The sequence below is a fragment of the Crinia signifera genome, chromosome 6 (assembly GCF_055691185.1).
Source record: "Crinia signifera chromosome 6, ASM5569118v1, whole genome shotgun sequence".
Taxonomy (NCBI): Eukaryota; Metazoa; Chordata; class Amphibia; order Anura; family Myobatrachidae; genus Crinia; species Crinia signifera.
This window is the reverse complement of record NC_139222.1, coordinates 2,205,621-2,229,006: the sequence shown is the minus strand read 5'-3', so window position 1 is coordinate 2,229,006 and position 23,386 is coordinate 2,205,621. Positions and strand designations below refer to the sequence as shown.

At 49.4% G+C, this 23,386-nt stretch overlaps 3 protein-coding genes across 3 annotated transcripts in view; 2 read left to right on the top strand and 1 right to left on the bottom strand.

Moving 5' to 3' along the window:
* LOC146009797 (uncharacterized) overlaps positions 1-23,386 on the top strand; it is a 928,908-nt gene that overhangs the window by 499,991 nt on the left and 405,531 nt on the right. The window lies entirely within an intron of this gene.
* The window catches only part of LOC146009834 (uncharacterized), a 547,900-nt gene that overhangs the window by 252,001 nt on the left and 272,513 nt on the right, over positions 1-23,386 (top strand). The window lies entirely within an intron of this gene.
* LOC146007348 (uncharacterized) overlaps positions 16,019-23,386 on the bottom strand; it is a 55,449-nt gene continuing 48,081 nt past the window's right edge. The window contains exon 6 of the mRNA XM_083145697.1: positions 16,019-17,979. Within this exon, the coding sequence (XP_083001823.1) occupies positions 16,991-17,979 (989 nt within the window). The 3' untranslated portion in view covers positions 16,019-16,990. The remainder of the gene's footprint in view (positions 17,980-23,386) is intronic.

Here is a 23,386-nt window from a genome sequence, read left to right as displayed (position 1 = left end):
CTACGTAGTCTACGGTCATCACCCTCGACCATCGATCTTTGAGCCCTTACCAGTTTTGGAAGTGCCTGCCGCATCTTCCACCCTCAAACATTTTTCGCAAGTTTGGAAAAATGTACATGTTTCTCTCAAGAAAGCCTCAAAGAGATACAAGTTCTTTGCTGACCGTAAAAGAAGAGCAGTTCCTCAGTTAAAGCCTGGCGACAAAGTATGGCTTTCCACTCGAAATCTCCACCTCCGAGTCCCGTCCATGAAGTTCGCCACCGATTCATTGGGCCATTCCCTGTGATCCAAAGGATCAATCCCGTAGCTTATAAGCTGAAGCTACCACCATACCTGAAGATCCCAAATTCCTTCCACATATCCTTACTGCGACCTCTTGTTCTCAACCGGTTCCAAAGTACTACTCCTGAGCTCCCCAGAGTTTATACCCATCGAGGGGTTGAATTCGAGGTCGATAAGGTGGTGGATTCTCGCAAAAGATATGGAAATATCCAATACCTCATCGATTGGAAGGGCTATGGCCCGGAAGAAAGAAGCTGGATCAATGCTGCAGATGTGCATGCTCCCCGTTTGATTGCAGCTTTTCATAAAGACAATCCAAGTAAGCCCAAAGGGTGTTCGGTGCCCACCCTTAAAGGGGGGGGTACTGTCATGAACCCCGGTTCCCGCACTGCTCGCATGCGCCCCTTACCGGCACGCTGGGGTAGTGTCCTCCGTAGGTCAGCTGCCGGCACAGTCGGCAATCCCTGGCGTGATGTCTTTTGCTTCCAAGTCACCCCTGCGTCACTGTAAGCTCCAGGTGTATTCCCTGATCAAGTTGCGGGTCACATGATCCAGGTAAACTCCATCTTACTTCCTGGTCTGTGTGCTGCTGCTGCGGCTAATTCCATCACCTGCGTCTGATTTTCTAATCACCTGGAGGGATAAATACCCAGCTCACAGTCTCCTCCTGGTCTTGAACAACTCGTCAGTTTACCTGTGAGTTCTCCAGCGTTAAGCTCCTGTCAAGACTCCACACGTGCTCCAGAGGTCCGGTTTTCCTTAATCCGTTGTCACCTGTGTTACTCTCAGCGTCCTGGTCATTCTACTCCTGCCAGAAGTCTCCACGTGTTTCCATCTGCCGTGTGATCCTGTCTTCTCGTGCAGCCCAGGTTACTTGCTCAGTGTCCGGTTATCCGTGGGTTCCGTGCCGTCTCCTCTCGGCTCTCAGGCCGCTCCAGTGATCCCCAGTATCGGCTCCCTAGCCGCCCCAGTGATTCCAGCGATCCCCAGTGATCTCAAGTACCGGCTCTTTAGCCGCTCCAGCGATCCCCAGTGATCTCAAGTACCGGCTCCCTAGCCGCTTCAGCGATCCCCAGTGATCTCAAGTACCGGCTCCCTAGCCGCTCCAGCGATCCCCAGCGATCTCAAGTATCGGCTCCCTAGCCTCTCCGGTATTTCTCATTGTCTCCAGTGTCCCCCTGTGTTACCTTCACGTCATCCCCGGCTTCCAGGCCGCATCCCACTACTCTCAAGTACCCTCCGTGTTGCTGTATAGCATTCAGTGCCATCGATCACCATCGATGGTTTTCGTACCCCATTAAAGACTCTTGTTATCCAAACTCACAGGGGAACCTGGGCAGAGGGCCGCGACCTGGTCGGCAGTTGCAGCTAAGTCCATATCCCCTTGCGGGGGTCCCTGGTGAATACCACTGTCGGCTTAGACCCCGCGCCTCTACCTTAGGTCTCAGCCAATCCTCTGTGTCCCCGGCAGTTCAGCTCTCTCCTGTCTCCGTGCATGAGCTCCAGCTATCTCAAGCCTCCTCGCTTCCAGTTCCCTGCGCCCTCCACTGGCGCACCCAGGTCAGTGCCGGGAACACAGACAGTCCAGGCCGTGACACGCGCAAGGCGCGCACAACATCCAAATTCCTCAATTTGTCCCTTTTCCTTGAACCCTCTGGGGGTAGAAACACAGGCAGAACTATCTCCTGATTTAGATGAAAAGCAGAGACTACTTTTGGTAAAATTTGGGGTACTGTCCGAAGAACAGCCCTATCATCATGAAATATAAGGAAGGGAGACTTGCATGACAATGCTCCCAACTCCGATACTCTTTTTGCTGACGCCACTGCCAACAAAAATACCAGTTTCCATGTAAGGAATTTAAGGTCAGCCGACCTTAATGGTTCAAAAGGTGCCTTCTGAAGACACTCCAAAACCAGAGATAAATCCCATGGTGCTACTGGTTGTTTGTAGGGAGGTTTCAATCGGGACACCCCCTACAGGAAGGTCTGTACTTCCGGTATTAAAGCAATCCTTCTTTGGAAGTAAATAGACAAGGCCGAGATCTGTACCTTGAGTGACTGAAGGCTTAACCCGGAGGAAAAGCCATCCTGCAAAAACTCCAACAATTTTGCCAATTTAAAGCGTGATGTGTGTGACTTCTGCCTTTCACACCATCGAATATAGGTCTTCCAGACCCTATAATAATTTGCAGAAGATACTGACTTTCTGGCTTTAATCATTGTGTTAACCACCGCCTCTGAGAATCCTTTATTCCTCAAAATGGCGGTTTCAACAACCAGGCCGTCAAAATTAATCGAGCTGAATCCAGATGGTTGAACGGTCCTTGTCTTAGAAGGTCTGACCTCAGAGGTAGACGCCACGAGTCCACAGACAATCTCTGAAGTCTCGAGTACCAGGACCTCCTTGGCCAATCCGGGGCCACTAAAATTACAGGAATTGTCTGGGCCTGTATCTTTTTCAACACTCTTGCCAGCATTGGAACTGGTGGAAAAACATAAAGAAGATTCTGCCCCCAGGGGATAGTCATGGCATCCATTGCTTCTGCCAGTGGATCCCTTGTCCTGGCATAAAACCTGGGTACCTGATGGTTGAACCTGGATGCCATCAGGTCCACATCCGGGGTTCCCCACCTCATTGTAATCTGGTGAAATACTTGTGGGTTCAGACTCCATTCCCCTTCCATCAGCTCCTCCCTGCTCAGGAAGTCGGCCTCTATATTCTCCACTCCTGGAATGAATATTGCTGATAATGCTGGAACATTCTGTTCCGCCCACAAGAAGATTCGGGACACCTCCCACATAGCCAGCTTGCTGCGTGTGCCTCCCTGGTGATTCAGATATGCCACAGCTGTGGCGTTGTCGGTCTGAATCCTTAAAGGGAGCCTCTGTAACCTTTCTCCCGCCAGAGAAATCACCTTCCACACAGCTCTCAGTTCCAAGATGTTGATCGGTAAGGCAGACTCCTCTGGGGTCCACAAGCCTTGCAGACGCAGGTCCAAGACTACTGCCCCCCAGCCCCAGAGACTGGCGTCGGTAGTGACTACCAGCCAGCTCCAGGACTGCAGGGACCGACCCCACTGAAGGGAATCCACCTCTGTCCACCATTTCAGGGAGGATCGAGTTTCTGAAGACAACACTATCTGTTCCGACTTCATGGTTTGCGTGTTTCCTGACCAAGTCGTCAAAATGTTCCACTGGAACACTCGAGAGTGGAACCTGGCGAACTGCAACGTCTCGAAAGACGCCACCATCTTCCCCAGCAGCTTGAGGCACCTCCATACTTATGTGCTCCGAGAGCCAAGAATCTCCTGGACCAAGGCAGCCAGATCCCTGGCCTTTGCCTCTGGTAAAAATACCCGATGTAGGTGGGTATCCAGAACCACTCCTAGGAATTGGAGTCTCTGTGACGGCACCAACTGAGACTTTTGTAAGTTTAAAAGCCAGCCATTAGCCTGCAAAAACCGATGGCTTCTGCCAAGTGACTCTGCAACATGTCTGCTGACTCCGCTTTGAACAGCAGGTCGTCCAAATATGGAATCACCGTGATTCCCCTCAGTTGAAGCACAGCCGCCATTACAGACATTATCTTGGTGAATACCCTTGGCGCTGAAGGGCAACGCCTGGAATTGCAAGTGCAGGTCTCCTATCGCAAACCTCAACAGAGCCTGATGTTCTGAGTGTATAGGGACATGAAGGTACACGTCATGGACATCCATGGATGCCAAAAATTCTCCCTGGTCCAGGCTTAGTAGCACTGACTGTAGAGACTCCATTTTGAAAAATGGTCTACCCACAAATGGACATTTAGAGACTTTAAATTCAGAATCGGTCTGAAAGACCCGTCTGGTTTGGGCACCAGAAACAGAGTGGAATAAAACCCTCTTTTCCACTCCGCTCTGGGGACCGGGATCACCACACCCTTCTCTAAAAGAGAGTGAGCCGCTCCCAAGAGAGCCGCACGGAGCCGAGCCTCCTTTGGTAGTGGTGTGGGAATGAATCTTCTCGGAGGAAGACCTTTGAAGGGAATTCTGTAACCCTAGGATATAATATCTAATACCCAGGAATCCTGGTCTAACAATGCCCATGCGTCCCTGAACTGTGACAGACGCCCCCCCACCTTGACCACCGCCGGGCAAATCCCCTGGCAGTCATGCGGAGGGTTTGTCCTCTCCTTTGGTGTTTGGTTTCTTATGAAAGCAACCAAATTTTGACTTTGGGGCCTTACCCCTGGAGGATTGAAACTTTCCCCTAAAAGACTGTCCTCGAAAGGACACACCTCCTCTAGGGGAGGGCCGAAAGGACGGCCTGAAAGCAGAAAATCTTGATGTCTGCTTTGCTGCAGGGGCAGGCAGGAAAGTACTTTTGCCACCTGTGGCCTGTTTGATAATCTCTTCCAGTTCAGAGCCAAATAACAGCTTTCCTTTAAAAGCTAATGCTTCTAAGGCCTTCTTAGACTCGTTATCTGCCTCCCAAGCCTTAAGCCAGAGCACTCTCCTGGCATTGACAGACACTGTGGAAACTCTAGCAGCCATTTTGAGAGCTTCCTCCTCAGCTTCCAGTGCATACTCTGCTGCTGCTTTCAGCTTCTCCGCAAGCAATAACACACAAGGGTCAGCATGTAAAATAGTGCACAAATCATTGGCCCATACAATCATGGCCTTAGAGACCCAGGCTGAAGCAATCAGAGGACGTAGGGTGTATCCCACCCCTTCAAATATTGCTTTTAGGTTACCCTCCAGCTTTTTGTCTACGGGGTCCTTAAAAGCTGCGCCCCCTTGCACTGGTAAAACAGTAGCTTTTGACAACCGTGCCACAGAAGCATCAACCACTGGAATTTTCTCCCAGAGATCCCAGAGATCCGCATGAGCCTCAGGCATGGGGTACAGACTTAAGAATCTCTTAGGCATCTGCAGCCTTTTATCGGGCGTTTTCCAAGCCCCTTCCAATAAATCCTGTAAACCTTCATCTGCAGGGAAGGTAACAGCTTCCTTACGCTGCCATTTAAATACACCTTTAGCAGGAGTTTTATCTTCCACAGACAAATCTAAAGCCTGTTTAACAGCAGTAATCAAATCCTCCACCCCTGCGGCTGAGGAATCCTCAGAATCATCACCCTGCTCCCAGGGAATGTCTGCATATGCTCCTTCCTCCTCATCAACCATTAAAGGCACTGAGTAAGACCTTTTAGGGGTCCCCACCAATGTTCCCTCTAATTTTACGAAGGCTGTGTGCGGCAAAAGATTTTGGCTGTGCAACTTTGGAAGGAAATTTAAATTTTTGTGCGTCGCTTATATATAACTGGAAAATGACGTTCAGCATTTGTGTTAACTTTACTTCAAAATGATATTAAACATTTAAATATTCAAAACACATCACACAATGTAATTAATGGGTGAAACACACATTAATTGAGTCCACAACTGCAAAAAGGGACCACTGCTGCTTTGTGCGCTCTGTTGTAATGTCTGTGCGCACGCTCGTCGAGTTGTGTGCGCGCGCACGTGCGCACAGCTTAGAGGGAACACTGGTCCCCACAGCATCAACATCAATCTTGTCTAGCAATTCACTAAACCTGTTAATCCCCTTAGCAGTATCCTGCATCACCTGTAGGAAAGCAGGGTCTGCCTGGGTAAGAGGCAAGGAGCCAGAGGACTGCTGAGATGATGACATAGGTCTCTGAGTATCTACCAAGACATCACTCTGTCTGTCCAGCAATTGCACTAAAGCATTAACAGACCTGCCCAGGGCACTGGCCCACGCGGGTTCCAATTGCTCTACCCCCTGGGGTTCACTCCCCATGGGTTTCACAGCAGCGCAAGCAATACACAAGCCCCCCTTGGCCATCTGCTCAGGGATAAATTTCAGTGTACAAACACTGCAAGCGCTCAATGTATCTGGGGCTCCCTCCCCCAAAACCACAGACTGATGCACAGACATGATGTTCACAAATAACACAGTCACAGCGCAAAATGTACAGGCGTTTACACAAAGCCAATGTACTCAGTCACTTAGCTGTCTGTAGTCTTCAGAATAGGGAAAGCGATGCCCAGGAAATCCAATCACTCTGTCAGGATCTGTCAGCCAGCTCAGCTCCGCTGCAAGCGTTCCGAATGGCGCCAAAACAGAGTGAGGGAAGAGACCAAGTCCCTGCTGCTGCGGGGTCCGTGACTTTTGGCGCCAACCACCCCCAGACAGCCGCTCCCTTAGTAGGATCTCCTAGTTCCAGTATCTCCCCCTCAGCTGGGGACCACTTGGAACATGCCTGTAACACACTGCTGTCCTCTCATATAGGAGCTCAGTGTGTAAGCTCCGCAGAAAATGGCCGCCGCCATCACGGAGCGCCTGTCCCCCATGATCCCCACCTAGCGTGAAGCCGGTTTCAGAGCGCTCCGGAGCCCAGGCAGCTTCTTAAAAGAAGCTGTAAGCGCTGCACAGGGAGGCCAGACAGCGTCTCCCCTGTGCACAGCAAGCTGACAGGACGCGCTTCTGTCAGCTTCTGCTGCGCTAGCAGTGTGAGGATTCACTAATGAGAATCCTCACACTGTGCCTACCTAGCTAGAGTGAAAAGTTAATAAAATAATAAAAAACCCTAACTACTCTAATCCTTAGGCTGCTCCCGCAGCCCTTTAGAATAGCACCCACTCCAGTGGGCACCTAACACAAACTGAAGAGTCCGGGATACAGTAGGGGAGGAGCCTACCCTCTAAAAGCTTTAGGATAGGTGCCTGGCTCCTACGGACCCTCCTAAATCCCAATGTTGAGCTGTGTCACCAGGACCATTGAAAGAGAAAACTGTGACTTTCCTGGATCTCACTTTAACAGTGGAAGACCATGGTCACATCTCTACTGATATTTTTCGGAAGAAAACAGCAACAAATTCTCGGTTGCATCATGAAAGTTCCCACTACCCATCAGTCATTAAAGGTTTAACCAAGGGAGAATTTCTCAGAACTAAGAGAAATTGCTCCAAATTTGAGACCTACGAAATAAGAGCAAATCAACTGGGAAACAGACCAAGGAATAGGGGTTATAGCAACCGAGAAAGTAAGAAAGCAGCTAAAGAAACAGAGAAATACAATAGGGAACAACTACTTATCCACAAAGACAAGCAAGGGACAGGCAAAGACCAAAATAAAGACACGGCACGTTTCATTGGGACTTTTTGTCGTGAATGGAAGGAGATCCAAACTAGTCTCAATAAACATACTGACATCCTGAGGACCGATAAGGATCTAGCTCCTATAATAGATGAACGTAATTAAATCAGCTGGCGACTGAGTCACAACCTCAAATGACATTCTGGTGCATAATCATCTTGGGAAAACCCAGACACCAAAGATCCTGAAAAAAGGATCATATAAATGTGGAACTTGCAAAGCATGGGGCCTTATTCTGATCGGTGCGGCCGGATCCGATTATGCGGCCAGGACTGTGCGTGCGAAACCCCGCCTTCCATACGGATCGCAAACTCCGTCCGTACGAGGTAACAAGCTGTCCGAACGGACCGCACGTGTATTTTTCACGGAATACGCCTCCTCCATCTAAGGGAACCTCCCCAATCATTCGATGGTCGCAGACCATCGAAAGCAGGACCGAGTGGTCCACCAGCTCCCGCAACCTCAGACCACAGACATTTTTCCGTGCAAAAGCAGGGATCTGGGCGGGCAGCTGACATCCGGCGATGTCATATGTCCGCCCCCTACACGTGCGTCACGGCCGCATTACCATACGTATGCCCAGCGTTTGCATGGGAACGCCCATGAAACGCGGGGCGTATGCATATGGTAATAAACCCAAATAGCCCTTCACGCCCCTCTCCACCCCCTGTTCGGAGTGTTCACATATCATGGATTTGGCCGTACGCCCCGCTCGCACATGCGCAGAGACGCCTCTGCACATGCGCAGACACAAAACATCGGCGGCCCGAACGCACGCGGATATATCCGCACCGACCAGAATAAGGTCCATGGTGTCCACCGCTTCCTATTGGGACAGGTACAATAAGGAATGGAGAATTCAGGAATACATTACCTGTAACACTGCTGGTATAGAAAACTTCCGGTGGGGGCCTGGGATGGTCGCACGTACGTGGAGCTCCCGGCTCCCATCCCTGGCCCCCCTAGAGAAGCGGAGGGGGGTGATCCGGCACTATGCAAGGGAGAGGAGATGAAGAGAGGAGTTGCCTGAGGACAGCAGACGATCCCCGGTGCGGCGCACACCCACCACCATATTTATGTATATTTGTATTACTTTTCTATTTTTTTCCATCATTGTCTGATAACTACAGAATTAATATTACGTTAGCGGCAGCGATTTAGGCAACTTTCCGTTTAATTACTAAGATAGGAAATAGAATACTGAATTAGCTCATAAACAAGCATTGTTAAATTTACACTAGAGAAATATCCCAATGATGACACACAAAATGGGAGGAGACATAGTTCAAACTAGCAGAACACCGATTGGTGGACAATGAACCCCATGGTATATAGTCTGACTGTGAGCGGCCAGTCGGGTTGGCTTGAAAAAGTGGCATTGCGAAGCGTGCGCCGGCCCGACAGCGGCGTTTCATATGTGCCTACCAATATAAAATACAATGTACTGATAATTGATGTGCCTTAAACTGCTCTTATCAGAGCATCACTTACTCCATGAACACTGCCTGTTGTGTTTAAGAAACAGCTGTCTATCTAGCTACAGAGCAGGTACAGCAGGTGTCTGCCATAAAAGCACTGGCTGCACCAATAGTTCTATCTATTCTGGTGTGAGAGTGTTGGCACAATAGCAGCCTGTTACTGACAGACAGACACACTAACTCGGTCACCTGCCAGAACGCACCGTATGAACATCACTTCTTATAAACAGGCTGCGTAAATAATGCCACCTCTCCCTGTGTAATACGGTCTGTGCATTATTGGTCTATACGACTTAGCGGGCCTGATTGACAGAGACACTCTCACGTTTTCAACGGTGTGCCAGAACGCACCATCATTCGGTGTTTAAATTCTCACTTATAGAAAGAAATTATAACCATTGACGGCGCCACCTGCTGGATCTGATGTGCAAATAACCATCACATTGCTATGCAATTTTGGTATATGCTGGGTGACCACAGTAGGTGTTGAACAGATCTCCTCACAGGTCTATATATATTTTGAGATTATTTACTCCTACTCTCGCATACTCAGAAACATACAGTACTCAGCTAGTTCTGTGAGCCTCTTCATGCGAAACACGTGTTGCCAATACTGTTACAGACACAACTGAAAGTATCTGTTTAACAGACAACAGTTTCTAGTGTCACATCCATTGGACACAACAATAGGCAGCTACAGAAGTAGAATTATAAGGCACCATCTGAAAATAAACACAAAATCCTCCTGACATACTGCTGGGAAGCAATTACATTTGTATAATAGGAGGGATTCACCTGTCTGAAGAAACTAACAGGCCCAATTGAACGCCCACGTCAGCAATTCTTAATCACAATCTCACTGTGTTTATTCCACTTACTTGTTGTGTGTGTTTTTAATACTTCACAATTTTTTGTTCTTAATCTAATAAAAGGTAAATTTTATGTGTATATTTCCTCTGGTGCATCACACCGTGACAATCCTTTCTTTCCTTTTCTGTTCCAAATATTGTCCAGTGACAGCACACCCCCACCAATCCACAGAGAGGACCCAACTGAGGACCAATACCTAAGGGGGGCCGTTTCACAAAAGTTTCACAAAAAGGGATTTTTGTAAGAACTTACCGTGCGAATCCCTTTTCTCTGATATGGTCCTGGGGACACAGCTCAACATTGGGATGTACGAGGGTCCGCAGGAGCCAGGCACCTATCCTAAAGCTTTTGGAGGGTAGGCTCCTCCCTTCTGCATCCCAGACTCCTCAGTTCAATCTTTCAAAGCCACTGGAATACATTAACTCAGTACAAACGCCTACACATATTATATGCACAATTTCAAAAAATAACTTTTCAACCATATATAACATGAAACATCATGAACACTGGCATACTTACTGAGTGTAAGGGAGGGATCGCGGTGTCACCAGGACCATATCAGAGAAAGGGAATCGAACGGTAAGTTCTTACAAAAATCCCTTTTTCTCTTTCAATGGTCCTGGTGACACAGCTCAACATTGGGACGTTCCAGAGCCGGTCCTTTGGGTGGGTACGCTCAGGTCTGCAGCTCTCATCACTGCTCGCCTGAATGATGCGTCCTCCGACGCGAACTCATGGAACCTATAGAATTTGGCAAAAGTGTGAACAGATGACCAAGTGGGGTCCCTGCAAACCTGCTCAGCTGTGGCCCCATGTCGAACCGCCCAAGAGGTGGCGACCGACCTGGTGGTATGCGCATTAATCCTGGCCGGCATAGGCCTACCAACCTTAGTATATGCAAAGGCGATGACGGAACGCAACCACCTAGCAATGGTCTGCTTAGAGGCAGGCCAACCAATCTTGTGCACATCATACAAGACTAGCAAAGTGTCAGTCTTCCTGACACCCTTCACCCTGTCCACATAAATGCGCAAGGCGCGCACAACATCCAAATTCCTCAATTTGTCCCTTTTTCTTGAACCCTCTGGGGGTTGGAACACAGGCAGAACTATCTCCTGATTCAGATGAAAAGCAGAGACTACTTTTGGTAAAAATTGGGGTACTGTTCAAAGAACAGCCCTGTCATCAAGAAATATAAGGAAAGGAGACTTGCATGACAATGCTCCCAACTCCGATACTCTCTTTGCTGACGCAACCGCCAACAAAAACACAAGCTTCCATGTAAGGAACTTAAGGTCAGCCGACCTCAACGGCTCAAAAGTTGCCTTTTGAAGACACTCCAGAACCAGCGATAAATCTCATGGAGCCACTGCTTGTTTGTAGGGAGGTTTCAATCGAGAAACCCCTTGCAGGAAAGTTTGCACCTCTGGTAACAACACTATGCTTTTCTGGAAATAAATCGACAAGGCCAAAATCTGTACCTTGAGTGACTGAAGGCTTAACCCAGACGAGAAGCCATCCTGCAAAAATTCCAGCAATTTAGAAATTCAAAATCGCGATGTGTGCGACTTCTGCCTTTCACACCACCTAATATAGGTCTTCCAGACCCTATAATAGTTTGCCGAAGACACTGATTTCCTAGCTTTCACCATGGTGTTAACCACAGCCTCTGAGAACCCCTTATTCTTCAAGATGGCGGTCTCAATAGCCAAGCCGTCAAATTTAGCCGAGCTGAATCCAAGTGTAAGAATGGCCCTTGGCTTAACAAATCTGACCTCAGGAGGTAGACGCCACGAGTCCACAGACAATCTCTGAAGCCTCGAGTACCAGGACCTCCTTGGCCAATCTGGGGCCACTAGAATCACCGGAATTCCTTGGGACTGGACTCTTTTCAATACCCTCGCCAGCATTGGAAACGGCGGGAAGACATAAAGCAGATTCCCCTCCCAGGGGATAGTCATTGCATCCACTGCTTCGGCTCGTGGATCTCTCGTCCTGGCATAGAACCTGGGTACCTGATGATTGGACCTTGATGCCATCAGGTCCACATCCGAAGTTCCCCACTTCAATGTAATCTGAAGAAATACCTGTGGGTTCAGGTTCCATTCCCCTTCCAGCAGCTCCTCCCTGCTCAGGAAATCGGCCTCGATATTCTCCACCCCTGGGATGAATATCGCTGACAACGCTGGAACATTCAGCTCCGCCCACAAGAAAATCCGGGAACCCTCCCACATGGCCAGCTTGCTGCGTGTGCCTCCCTGGTGATTCAGGTATGCCACAGCCGTGGCGTTGTCGGTCTGAATCTTCAAAGAAAGGCCCTGCAATCTTTCTCCTGCCAGAGATATAACTTTCCACACAGCTCGCAGTTCCAGGATGTTGATCGGCAAGGCAGACTCCTCCGAGGTCCATAAGCCCTGAAGGCGTAGGTCCAAAACCACCGCCCCCCAGCCCCTGAGACTGGCGTCGGTAGTCACTACCAGCCAGTCCCAGGACTGCAGAGACCGACCCCACTAACGGGAATCCACCTGCATCCACCATTGCAGAGAAGACCGTGTCTCTGGAGACAACACTTTGTGCTCTGACTTCATGGTGTGAGTATTTCCTGACCAAGACGTCAGAATGTCCCACTGAAACACTCGGGAGTGGAACCTGGCAAACTGTAGCGTCTCGAAAGTCGCCACCATTTTCCCCAACAGTTTGAGACACCTCCAAACCGATGGACTCTGAGGCCCCAGGATCTCCCGCACCAAGGTGGCTATGTCCCTGGCCTTTGTTTCTGGCAGAAATACCCGATGTAGATGGGTATCCAGGACAACCCTCAGGAACTGTATTCTCTGTGACGGCACAAGCTGAGACTTTTTTAAGTTTAAAAGCCATCCGTGAGTCTGCAAAAAACTGATGGCCTCTGCCAAGTGACTCTGCAAATTCTCCGCCGACTCTGCTTTGAACAGCAGGTCATCTAAATACGGAATCACCGTGATCCCTTTCAGGCGGAGAGCAGCCGCCATTACAGACATTATTTTGGTGAATACCTTTGGCGCTGTGGCCAGACCGAAGGGCAACGCCTGAAATTGCAAATGCAGGTCTCCTATCGCAAACCTCAAGAGAGCCTGATGCTCCGGATGGATAGGGACGTGAAGATATGCGTCCTGAACATACATGGACGCCAAAAATTATCCCTGGTCCAAGCTTAGCAGCACAGACCGTAGAGATTCCATCTTGAAATGGTCTACCCACAGATGGAGATTCAAAGACTTTAGACTTAAGATTGGTCTGAAAGACCCGTCTGGCTTGGGCACCAAAAACAGAGTGGAATAAAAGCCTTTCTTCCACTCCGCTCGAGGGACCGGGATCACCACACCTTTCTCTAAGAGAGACTGAGCCGCCCCCAAAAGAGCAACACGGAGCCGCGACTCCTTTGGCAGTGGTGTAGGGATGAATCTTCTCGGAGGAAAACCTTTGAAGGGAATTCTGTAACCCTGGGATACAATGTCTAGCACCCAGGAATCCCGGTCCAACAATGCCCACGCAGCCCTGAACCATCTCAGACGCCCCCCCACCTTGACCACCGCTGGGGTATTCCCCAGGTAGTCATGCGGAGGACTTGTCCTCTACTTTGGTGCTTGGTTTCTTATGAAAGGAACCGAACTTTGACTTTGGGGCCTTGCCCCTGGAGGACTGAAACTTTCCCCTAAAAGACTGTCCTCGAAAGGACGCACCCCCTCTAGGGGAGGGCCGAAAGGACGGCCTAAAAGCAGAAAACCTTGAGGCCTGTTTTGCTGCAGGAGCCGGCAGGAAAGTACTTTTGCCTCCCGTGGCCTGCTTAATAATCTCTTCCAGCTCTGAACCAAACAACAGCTTTCCTTTAAAAGCGAAAGCCTCTAAGGCCTTTTTTGATTCATTATCCGCTTCCCAGGCTTTAAGCCAAAGCACTCTCCTGGCGTTGACGGACACTGTGGAAACTCTGGAAGCCATTTTGAGAGCTTCCTCCTCAGCCTCAAGCACATCCTCCGCACCTGCTTTAAGCTTCTCAGCAAGCAGCAACACACATGGATCAGCATGTAAAATTGTACACAGGTCATTGGCCCACACAATCATGGCCTTAGAGACCCAGGCTGATGCTATAAGCGGGCGTACAGTGAAGCCTACCCACTCAAATATTGCCTTGAGGTTACCTTCCAGCTTTTTGTCTACGGGTCCTTAAATGTTGCCCCCCCCTGGACAGGTAGCACCGTGGCTTTAGAAAGCCGAGCCACAGAAGCATCTACCACTGGAACTTTTTCCCAGAGGTCTGCATGAGCCTCAGGCATGGGGTATAGACTTAAGAATCTCTTAGGCATCTGCAGCCTTTTATCGGGTGTTTTCCAAGCCCCTTCCAATAGATCCTGTAAACCTTCATCCGCAGGAAAGGTAACAGTTTCCTTACGCTGCCTTTTAAACACCCTTTGCAGGAGTTTTATCCTCCACAGACAAATTCAAAGCCTGTTTAACAGCAGTAATCAAGTCCTCCACCCCTGAGGCTGAAGACTCTTCAGAATCATCACCCTGATCCCAGGGGATGTCTGTGTACTCTCCCTCCTCTTCAGCAACAAGCAATGGCACTGAATAAGACCTTTTAGGGGTCCCCACAGTATCACCATCAAATTTGTCTAATAAATCATTAAACCTGCTGATCCCCCTTAGCAGTATCCTGCATGACCTGTAAGAAGCTAGGATCTGCCTGGGTCAGAGGCAAGGAGCCAGAGGACTGCTGAGATGATGACATAGGTCTCGGGGAAGCTACCAACACATCACTCTGCCTGTCCAGCAATTGCACTAAGGCATTAACAGACCTGCCCAGGGCACTGGCCCAAGCAGGCTCCGATTGCTCTACCCTCTGGGGTTCACTCCCCATGGGTCTCACAGCAGCGCAAGTAATACACAAGCCCCCCTTGGCCATCTGCTCAGGAGCAAATTTCAGTGTACAAACACTGCAAGCGCTTAATGCATTAAGGGCTTCCTCCCCCAAAACCACAGACTGTTGCTCAGACATGATGTTCTACAAATAACACAGTCACAGCGCACACTGTACAGGCGTTTTATACAGAGCCAATGTACCCAGTCACTTATCTGTCTGAAGCCTTCAGAAGTGGGGAAACGATGCCCAGGAAATACAATCACTCTGCCAGGATCTGTCAGCCAGCTCAGCTCCGCTGCAAGCGTTCCGAATGGCGCCAAAACAGAGTGAGGGAAGAGACCAAGTCCCTGCTGCTGTGGGGTCAGTGACTTCTGGCGCCAACCACCCCCAGACAGCCGCTCCCATTGCAGGATCTCCAAGTTCCAGTATCTCCCTCTCAGCTGGGGACCACTTGGAACATGCCTGTAACACACTGCTGTCCTCTCATATAGTAAGCTCCGCATCACGGAGCGCCTGTCCCCCATGATCCCCACCTAGGGTGAAGCCGGTTTCAGAGCGCTCCGGAGCCCAGGCAGCTTCTTAATAGAAGCTGTAAGCGCTGCACAGGGAGGCCAGACAGCGTCTCCCCTGTGCACAGCGAGCTGACAGGACGCGATTCTGTCAGCTCCTGCTGCGCTAGCAGAGTGAGGATTCACTATGAGAATCCTCACACTGTGCCTACCTAGCTAGTGTAAAAGTTAATAACATAAAAAACTCCTAACTAACTCTAATCCTTTGGCTGCTCCCGCAGCCCGTTAGAATAGCACCCACTCCAGTGGGCACCTAACACGAACTGAGGAGTCTGGGATGCAGAAGGGAGGAGCCTACCCTCCAAAAGCTTTAGGATAGGTGCCTGGCTCCTACGGACTCTCCTACATCCCAATGTTGAGCTGTGTCACCAGGACCATTGAAAGAGAAATAAAATGTCATTGGCTAATTTTTCAGTCTTGTGCGATCGACTTCCTGCTACGATTCTCTGTGTGATGGCTGATGGGACAAGGTAAGACTCCCGAATATTCAGAATCTATGTTCACCATTGGGGTCCATCTAGCAGTCCAACAGCAGGTGTACCACCTTTTGCTGCAGCACGTTTGTTGGTACCATTAGGGAGCCATCCTGTCCCCCATTACAGGGGACAGGATCACAGCTCCTCAGAGCTCTATTGAAAGAGCAGGGGGTTACATTGTAAACCGGATGAGAACCAAACAGGTACTACTGTACATGCAGGTGCCCCTTCACGGCTTGGAGCCCAGAGGCAGGTGTCTCCTTTACTATAAATTATTAAATTTCCACCTTGTTTTACGGTTTATTTATTACAGTTTGTTATAGAACTTTTGCGCTTTGTAATTGGAACTAGTGATAAACCAAAGTGGGTAGTTACAGAGTCACAGTGGAAGGAGGGCCCTGCTCGCAGGCTTACACTCTATGGGATAAAAGAATGTGATACACAGGCACAGGTGTTATATGTTGCATAATGGTCACAAGATTGCAGAGGGTCCGGGTGGGCTGTATGAGACAGTGACCCAGCGATGTTGGCCGGGGGTCAGGAGGAGACACACAATAAGTGAGGACTGTATGGAGGGGATATGATTGGACAGGAAAGGTTTATGAAGATAAGATGGGTCTTGAATATGATAAGATGCATAAAGAGGGTAGTTTTCAGGGAACATTCAGGGATTAGAGGAGACTTATTGGGGGTGGGTGCAGCCCAAAGAAAGTCCTATGAGATAAGGTACATTTTTGTCATCAGGTTTATGGCCTTATGTGTAAGGAACAGTATTTATGTTGCATACGGTAGAACACAGGTAACCAATGGAGAGACTGACAGAGCAGATTCGGGAACGATAAACATATGACGAGGAAGATGAGCCGCCGCTGCATTCAGCACAGACTGTAGTGGTGAGAGTCTGTATTGGGGAAGACCAGTAAGGAGATTATTGCAATAACCAATGCGGGAGATGATGAGAGCAGGGATTAGCAGTGTCCTGTGTGAGGTATGGTCATCTTCCTTATCTGGGACGGTGCTGTGCGGTATATTGATGATATACATATTTGGGAGGTTAGTGACAATGTGGTGTTCTTAGTGTACAGTGATGCTGACATCTTATTACATAAATTCCAGTCTTATATTGATGACATCCAGTCCAACTATGTATGTGGATGGTAATGTAACTATAACAAGTTATATACAGCATCATCTACATGTGTTTCATGGCCGTTATCTCCTGACGTTTAACAAGAGACTTCCGTGTAAGGTTTGGAGCATTATGAACAAGAAAGTGGTTTCTCCACATTGTGACTTCTCTGATGTTTAACAAGTTCTGATTTCCGTATAAAACATTTCCCACAATCAGAGCACGGAAATGGTTTCTCACCTGTGTGACTTCTCTGATGTATAACAAGATTTGAGTTCCGTGTAAAACATTTCCCACACTCAGAACATGGAAATGGCTTCTCACCTGTGTGACGTCTCTGATGTATAACAAGAAATGATTTCTGCGTAAAGCACTTCCCACACTCAGAGCAGGAAAATGGGCTCTCCACTGTGTGACATCTCTGGTGTCTAACAAGTTCTGATTTCTGTGTAAAACATTTCCCACACTCAGAACATGAAAATGGTTTCTCACCTGTGTGACATCTCATATGTACAAATAGACTTGATTTTTGTGGAAAACGTTTCCCACACTCAGAACATGGATATGGCCTCTCACCTGTGTGACTTCTCTGATGTATAACAAGAAATGAGTTCCGTGTAAAACATTTCCCACACTCAGAACATGGAAATGGCTTCTCACCTGTGTGACTTCTCTGATGTATACTAAGATATGAGTTCTGTTTAAAACATTTCCCACACTCAGAACATGGAAATGGCTTCTCACCTGTGTGACTTCTCTGATGTCGAACAAGTTCAGCTTTAGACGTACAACATTTCCCACACTCAGCACATGCATTTCGTTTCCCTCCTGACTTAGCTGGTTGATCATTAATGAGTGGTGTGTTCTGTTGAACATCTATAGAGCAGGTATATACTTTATCTACTGTCGGACCTGTAATAGGTGTAACAATAACTGGGATATCAGCAGAACACTGGGCGCGATTAGACGGATCACATGGTATGTCTGCACTGGGAGGTACTGGGTGTATAATGGGGGTGTTGGGGTTTTGTCCTGGAGAACATCGTGTGATATCTTCTATGTTACCATCTAGAGATAAGAGATGTCTGGCTGAGATATTCCTTCTGTTACATCCATCTGCTGGGAATATAATAATATATGTCACTAGTAACGTTTCCCTGTAACGTCCCCAAATACCAACAAATGGCTAAATTCAGGTGCAGGTAAAAACGTTCCCACCTCCCAAACCCAGCACCTACATAGGGGCTGATAGCTGCTATTGTATGAGATGCGTACAGTTTTTTGAGTGGTTCCCGCACAGGATTTTCGCCGTGACCCTAATATACTTCTGGTCACAATACAGGGCGAATGTAATTTCAAATTTATCCAAATCCCAATTACATAACCTGATGTTTAATTCAGTGTCAAGAAATTCAAAAGGGTTGGGAGGTGCTCCCCTGAGTCAGAGAGAACATATACAAAACAGGTAGAAAAAGAATACTCTTTTTTGGGGGCACACTTGTAACAAATGGTGTATGTGTGAAACAATTAAACTGTAAGATCGATGAGTGGTTAATCAAGTAAAACTTAACTTTTAATTAATTCTATTTATAAGATAGGGTATTCACAGAACATAAGATACACAAAGGACACACAAAAAGACATACAAACACTGGTTAAAAGGGCAATTCTACCGCCGAGACGGGGGTACTTAGTCACACCCCTAAATGCAGTGACTAAATTGTCAAGTGACTAAGCTGAGAGAAATTTCAAATAGGCTCAAATAAACAAAGTACTCTACTTAATTAAACTAAAAACGTCTATTTATCAAATGTATTCAAATTAACACTTCAACAATTTATCAGTTTAGAATAACTGGCCGCTACTCAGACCACAATGGGGATTTCAATATCCGCCTGTCTGAGTGTGTGACGTTTCAAGTTGATCTGATTATATGCTGAGGAAATGGCAATGTTCAAAAAGAAACAGTGCAAGCAATACTTTTCAGACAATGGCCCCTATTCTGGTTGGTGCGGCCAGAGCCGCACACGGGGCTCCGGCCGCACAAACCAATCCCCGCCCACCCTACGGATCGCCACGGCCGTCCGTACACGGACGGCTGGCGATCCGCATAAAAATGGTGGAGGCTACGCCTCCACCATGGTGGGAGCTGCCCCCTGCATTCGATGGTCGTCGACCATCGAAGGCAGGTCCGCACGCCGCGGCAGCTCCCGCAAGCTGAGACCACACGGACAATCGTCCGTGTGGTAGCTTGTATGGGGGCTGAAAGCTGACATCCGGCGACGTCAGCTTTCCGCCCCCATGAGTTGCGTCATGGCCTCATTACCATGCATACGCCCCGCGTTTGCATGGGAACGCCCATGAAACGCGGGGCGTACACATAGGGAAATGAGGGCATGATGCCTCTCACGCCCCTATACGCCCCCTTTGCGGCGGACGAAATCCGTCTGCGGCGAAGGGGGCTGCACATGCGCAGATTGACCTCTGCGCATGTGCAGAGTAAAAACATCGGCGGTACGGCCGCACGCGGGCCGTACCGATCCGATTAGAATAAGGGCCAATGTAACAATGTTATAGTACTTTTGTATAAATTCTAAGAGCGTATGAATGTACCCAGGCACGCTGCAATGGATTCATAGCCTCTTCACAGATATAGAAAGAATCAAAAAGAGAATTGCAGAATGGCTACAATATCTGTTTTCTCACCCTGTTTCTGCTGTCTCATCATCATGTATAGAAATATAGTGGATGATCGATGAGAGAACAGGGGAGAGATAATGTATTGCCTGAGGAAAGGTATTTCTGCTGTTCCTGTTGACGGTCTTAGATTATGGCTGTTGCATATTTTCAGCAGAGCAGCCTTTTACCAAGCCTGTACCAGCGAATGAGAGAAGACTAAAGAGATTTGTAGTTTTAGAGAGATAAAAGTTTAGAGAGGTAAAGTAAGCACATAATAAGTATTAAACTTGAGGAGAGGTCAGTTTTTAGGGTAGGAAAGTGTCTAAGTTAACCCTCAAATGCTCCCTACAACCTCAATCATCATGAGTCAGAGGATGATTGTTAAGGTGGTATATGGGAACAGACGGGGCATATAAGACAGAAAGAAGATTGGCCACTGGGACCCTTCTGCTGCTCAAGTATACCCGGCCTCAAAGGCACTGATGCTAATATGGCAGTGCAGTGAGATTTATGGCCGGCCCCGTGAGTGAGAGAGGGTTTAAAAGGGAAAGAATAGAGGTAAATTGTATTACAAATAAATATCACAAAGCTTATTTTTTCTCTTATATCTGTGGTGATGTTCTGTGACATTAATCACGTTTCAGAGGTCCCAGCAGACGTCTGTACAGGATTCGCTTGGTTTGGTGCCAAGTGTTTAAATCTCCATCAGAGGAGCGCGGTAACAGCCAGGCAGCATGCAGCGGGTATTGGCAGCCGTAGTGACCTTTGGGAGAATCTCCGGTTATGCGTGAAGCGGGGTGCGCTCAGTGAGCGCGGAGTCTTGTGTCCCAGAAACAGCCCGTGTAGATTCACAGCGTGGCAGCGGGCGTCAGGTACTTGTAACGGCTCCTGACAGAAATCTGGTCAGGCGTCGGGTACTTGTAACGGCTCCTGACAAAAAGCCGGTCAGGCGTCAGGTACTTGTAACGGCTCCTGACAGAAAGCCGGTCAGGCGTCAGGTACTTGTAACGGCTCCTGACAGAAATCTGGTCAGGCGTCGGGTACTTGTAACGGCTCCTGACAGAAAGCCGGTCAGGCGTCAGGTACTTGTAACGGCTCCTGACAGAAATCTGGTCAGGCGTCAGGTACTTGTAACGGCTCCTGACAGAAAGCCGGTCAGGCGTCAGGTACTTGTAACGGCTCCTGACAGAAATCTGGTCAGGCGTCGGGTACTTGTAACGGCTCCTGACAGAAAGCCCCTCAGGCGTCGGGTACTTGTAACGGCTCCTGACAGAAAGCCGGTCAGGCGTCAGGTACTTGTAACGGCTCCTGACAGAAAGCCGCTCAGGCGTCGGGTACTTGTAACGGCTCCTGACAGAAAGCCGCTCAGGCGTCGGGTACTTGTAACAGCTCCTGACAGAAAGCCGGTCAGGCGTCGGGTACTTGTAACGGCTCCTGACAGAAAGCCGGTCAGGCGTCGGGTACTTGTAACGGCTCCTGACAGAAAGCCGGTCAGGCGTCGGGTACTTGTAGCGGCTCCTGACAGAAAGCCGGTCAGGCGTCGGGTACTTGTAACGGCTTCTGACAGAAAGCCGGTCAGGCGTCGGGTACTTGTAACGGCTCCTGACAGAAAGCCGGTCAGGCGTCGGGTACTTGTAACGGCTTCTGACAGAAAGCCGGTCAGGCGTCGGGTACTTGTAGCGGCTCCTGACAGAAAGACGGTCAGGCGTCGGGTACTTGTAACCTTCTGACAGAAAGCCGGTCAGGCGTCGGGTACTTGTAACGGCTCCTGACAGAAAGCCGGTCAGGCGTCGGGTACTTGTAACGGCTTCTGACAGAAAGCCGGTCAGGCGTCGGGTACTTGTAGCGGCTCCTGACAGAAAGCCGCTCAGGCGTCGGGTACTTGTAACGGCTTCTGACAGAAAGCCGGTCAGGCGCCGGGTACTTGTAACGGCTCCTGACAGAAAGACGGTCAGGCGTCGGGTACTTGTAACGGCTCCTGACAGAAAGCCGGTCAGGCGTCAGGTACTTGTAACGGCTCCTGACAGAAAGCCGGTCAGGCGTCAGGTACTTGTAACGGCTCCTGACAGAAATCTGGTCAGGCGTCAGGTACTTGTAACGGCTCCTGACAGAAAGCCGGTCAGGCGTCGGGTACTTGTAACGGCTTCTGACAGAAAGCCGGTCAGGCGTCGGGTACTTGTAACGGCTCCTGACAGAAAGCCGGTCAGGCGTCGGGTACTTGTAACGGCTTCTGACAGAAAGCCGGTCAGGCGTCGGGTACTTGTAGCGGCTCCTGACAGAAAGACGGTCAGGCGTCGGGTACTTGTAACCTTCTGACAGAAAGCCGGTCAGGCGTCGGGTACTTGTAACGGCTCCTGACAGAAAGCCGGTCAGGCGTCGGGTACTTGTAACGGCTTCTGACAGAAAGCCGGTCAGGCGTCGGGTACTTGTAGCGGCTCCTGACAGAAAGCCGCTCAGGCGTCGGGTACTTGTAACGGCTTCTGACAGAAAGCCGGTCAGGCGCCGGGTACTTGTAACGGCTCCTGACAGAAAGACGGTCAGGCGTCGGGTACTTGTAACGGCTCCTGACAGAAAGACGGTCAGGCGTCGGGTACTTGTAACGGCTTCTGACAGAAAGACGGTCAGGCGTCGGGTACTTGTAACGGCTCCTGACAGAAAGACGGTCAGGCGTCGGGTACTTGTAACGGCTTCTGACAGAAATCCGGTCAGGCGTCGGGTACTTGTAACGGCTCCTGTCAGAAAGCCGGTCAGGCGTCGGGTACTTGTAACGGCTCCTGACAGAAAGCCGGTCAGGCGTCGGGTACTTGTAACGGCTCCTGACAGAAAGCCGGTCAGGCGTCGGGTACTTGTAACGGCTTCTGACAGAAAGCCGGTCAGGCGTCGGGTACTTGTAGCGGCTCCTGACAGAAAGCCGCTCAGGCGTCGGGTACTTGTAACGGCTCCTGACAGAAAGCCGGTCAGGCGTCGGGTACTTGTAACGGCTTCTGACAGAAAGCCGGTCAGGCGTCGGGTACTTGTAACGGCTCCTGACAGAAAGACGGTCAGGCGTCGGGTACTTGTAACCTTCTGACAGAAAGACGGTCAGGCGTCGGGTACTTGTAACCTTCTGACAGAAAGACGGTCAGGCGTCGGGTACTTGTAACGGCTCCTGACAGAAAGCCGGTCAGGCGTCGGGTACTTGTAACGGCTCCTGACAGAAAGCCGGTCAGGCGTCGGGTACTTGTAACGGCTTCTGACAGAAAGCCGGTCAGGCGTCGGGTACTTGTAGCGGCTCCTGACAGAAAGCCGCTCAGGCGTCGGGTACTTGTAACGGCTTCTGACAGAAAGCCGGTCAGGCGTCGGGTACTTGTAACGGCTTCTGACAGAAAGCCGCTCAGGCGTCGGGTACTTGTAACGGCTTCTGACAGAAAGCCGGTCAGGCGTCGGGTACTTGTAACGGCTCCTGACAGAAAGACGGTCAGGCGTCGGGTACTTGTAACCTTCTGACAGAAAGACGGTCAGGCGTCGGGTACTTGTAACCTTCTGACAGAAAGACGGTCAGGCGTCGGGTACTTGTAACGGCTTCTGACAGAAAGCCGGTCAGGCTTCCAAAGTGGAATTCCTTAGGCTACGAAGAAATGTCTCTGATGATACTATATACAAACATCAATGTAAGGAACTCACACAAAGACTGAAGGATCGGGGATATAGCAACAGGTCATTGAAAAGAGCACAGAAGTCCACCAATGCCATCAACAGGGATACTCTAATCTTCAAATCAGACGGTTCCATTGGGCAGGACGTAACAAATGAATCTAAACCAGGATTCATAACCAACAATGGAGGTCCATTAAACAATGCCTCCAAA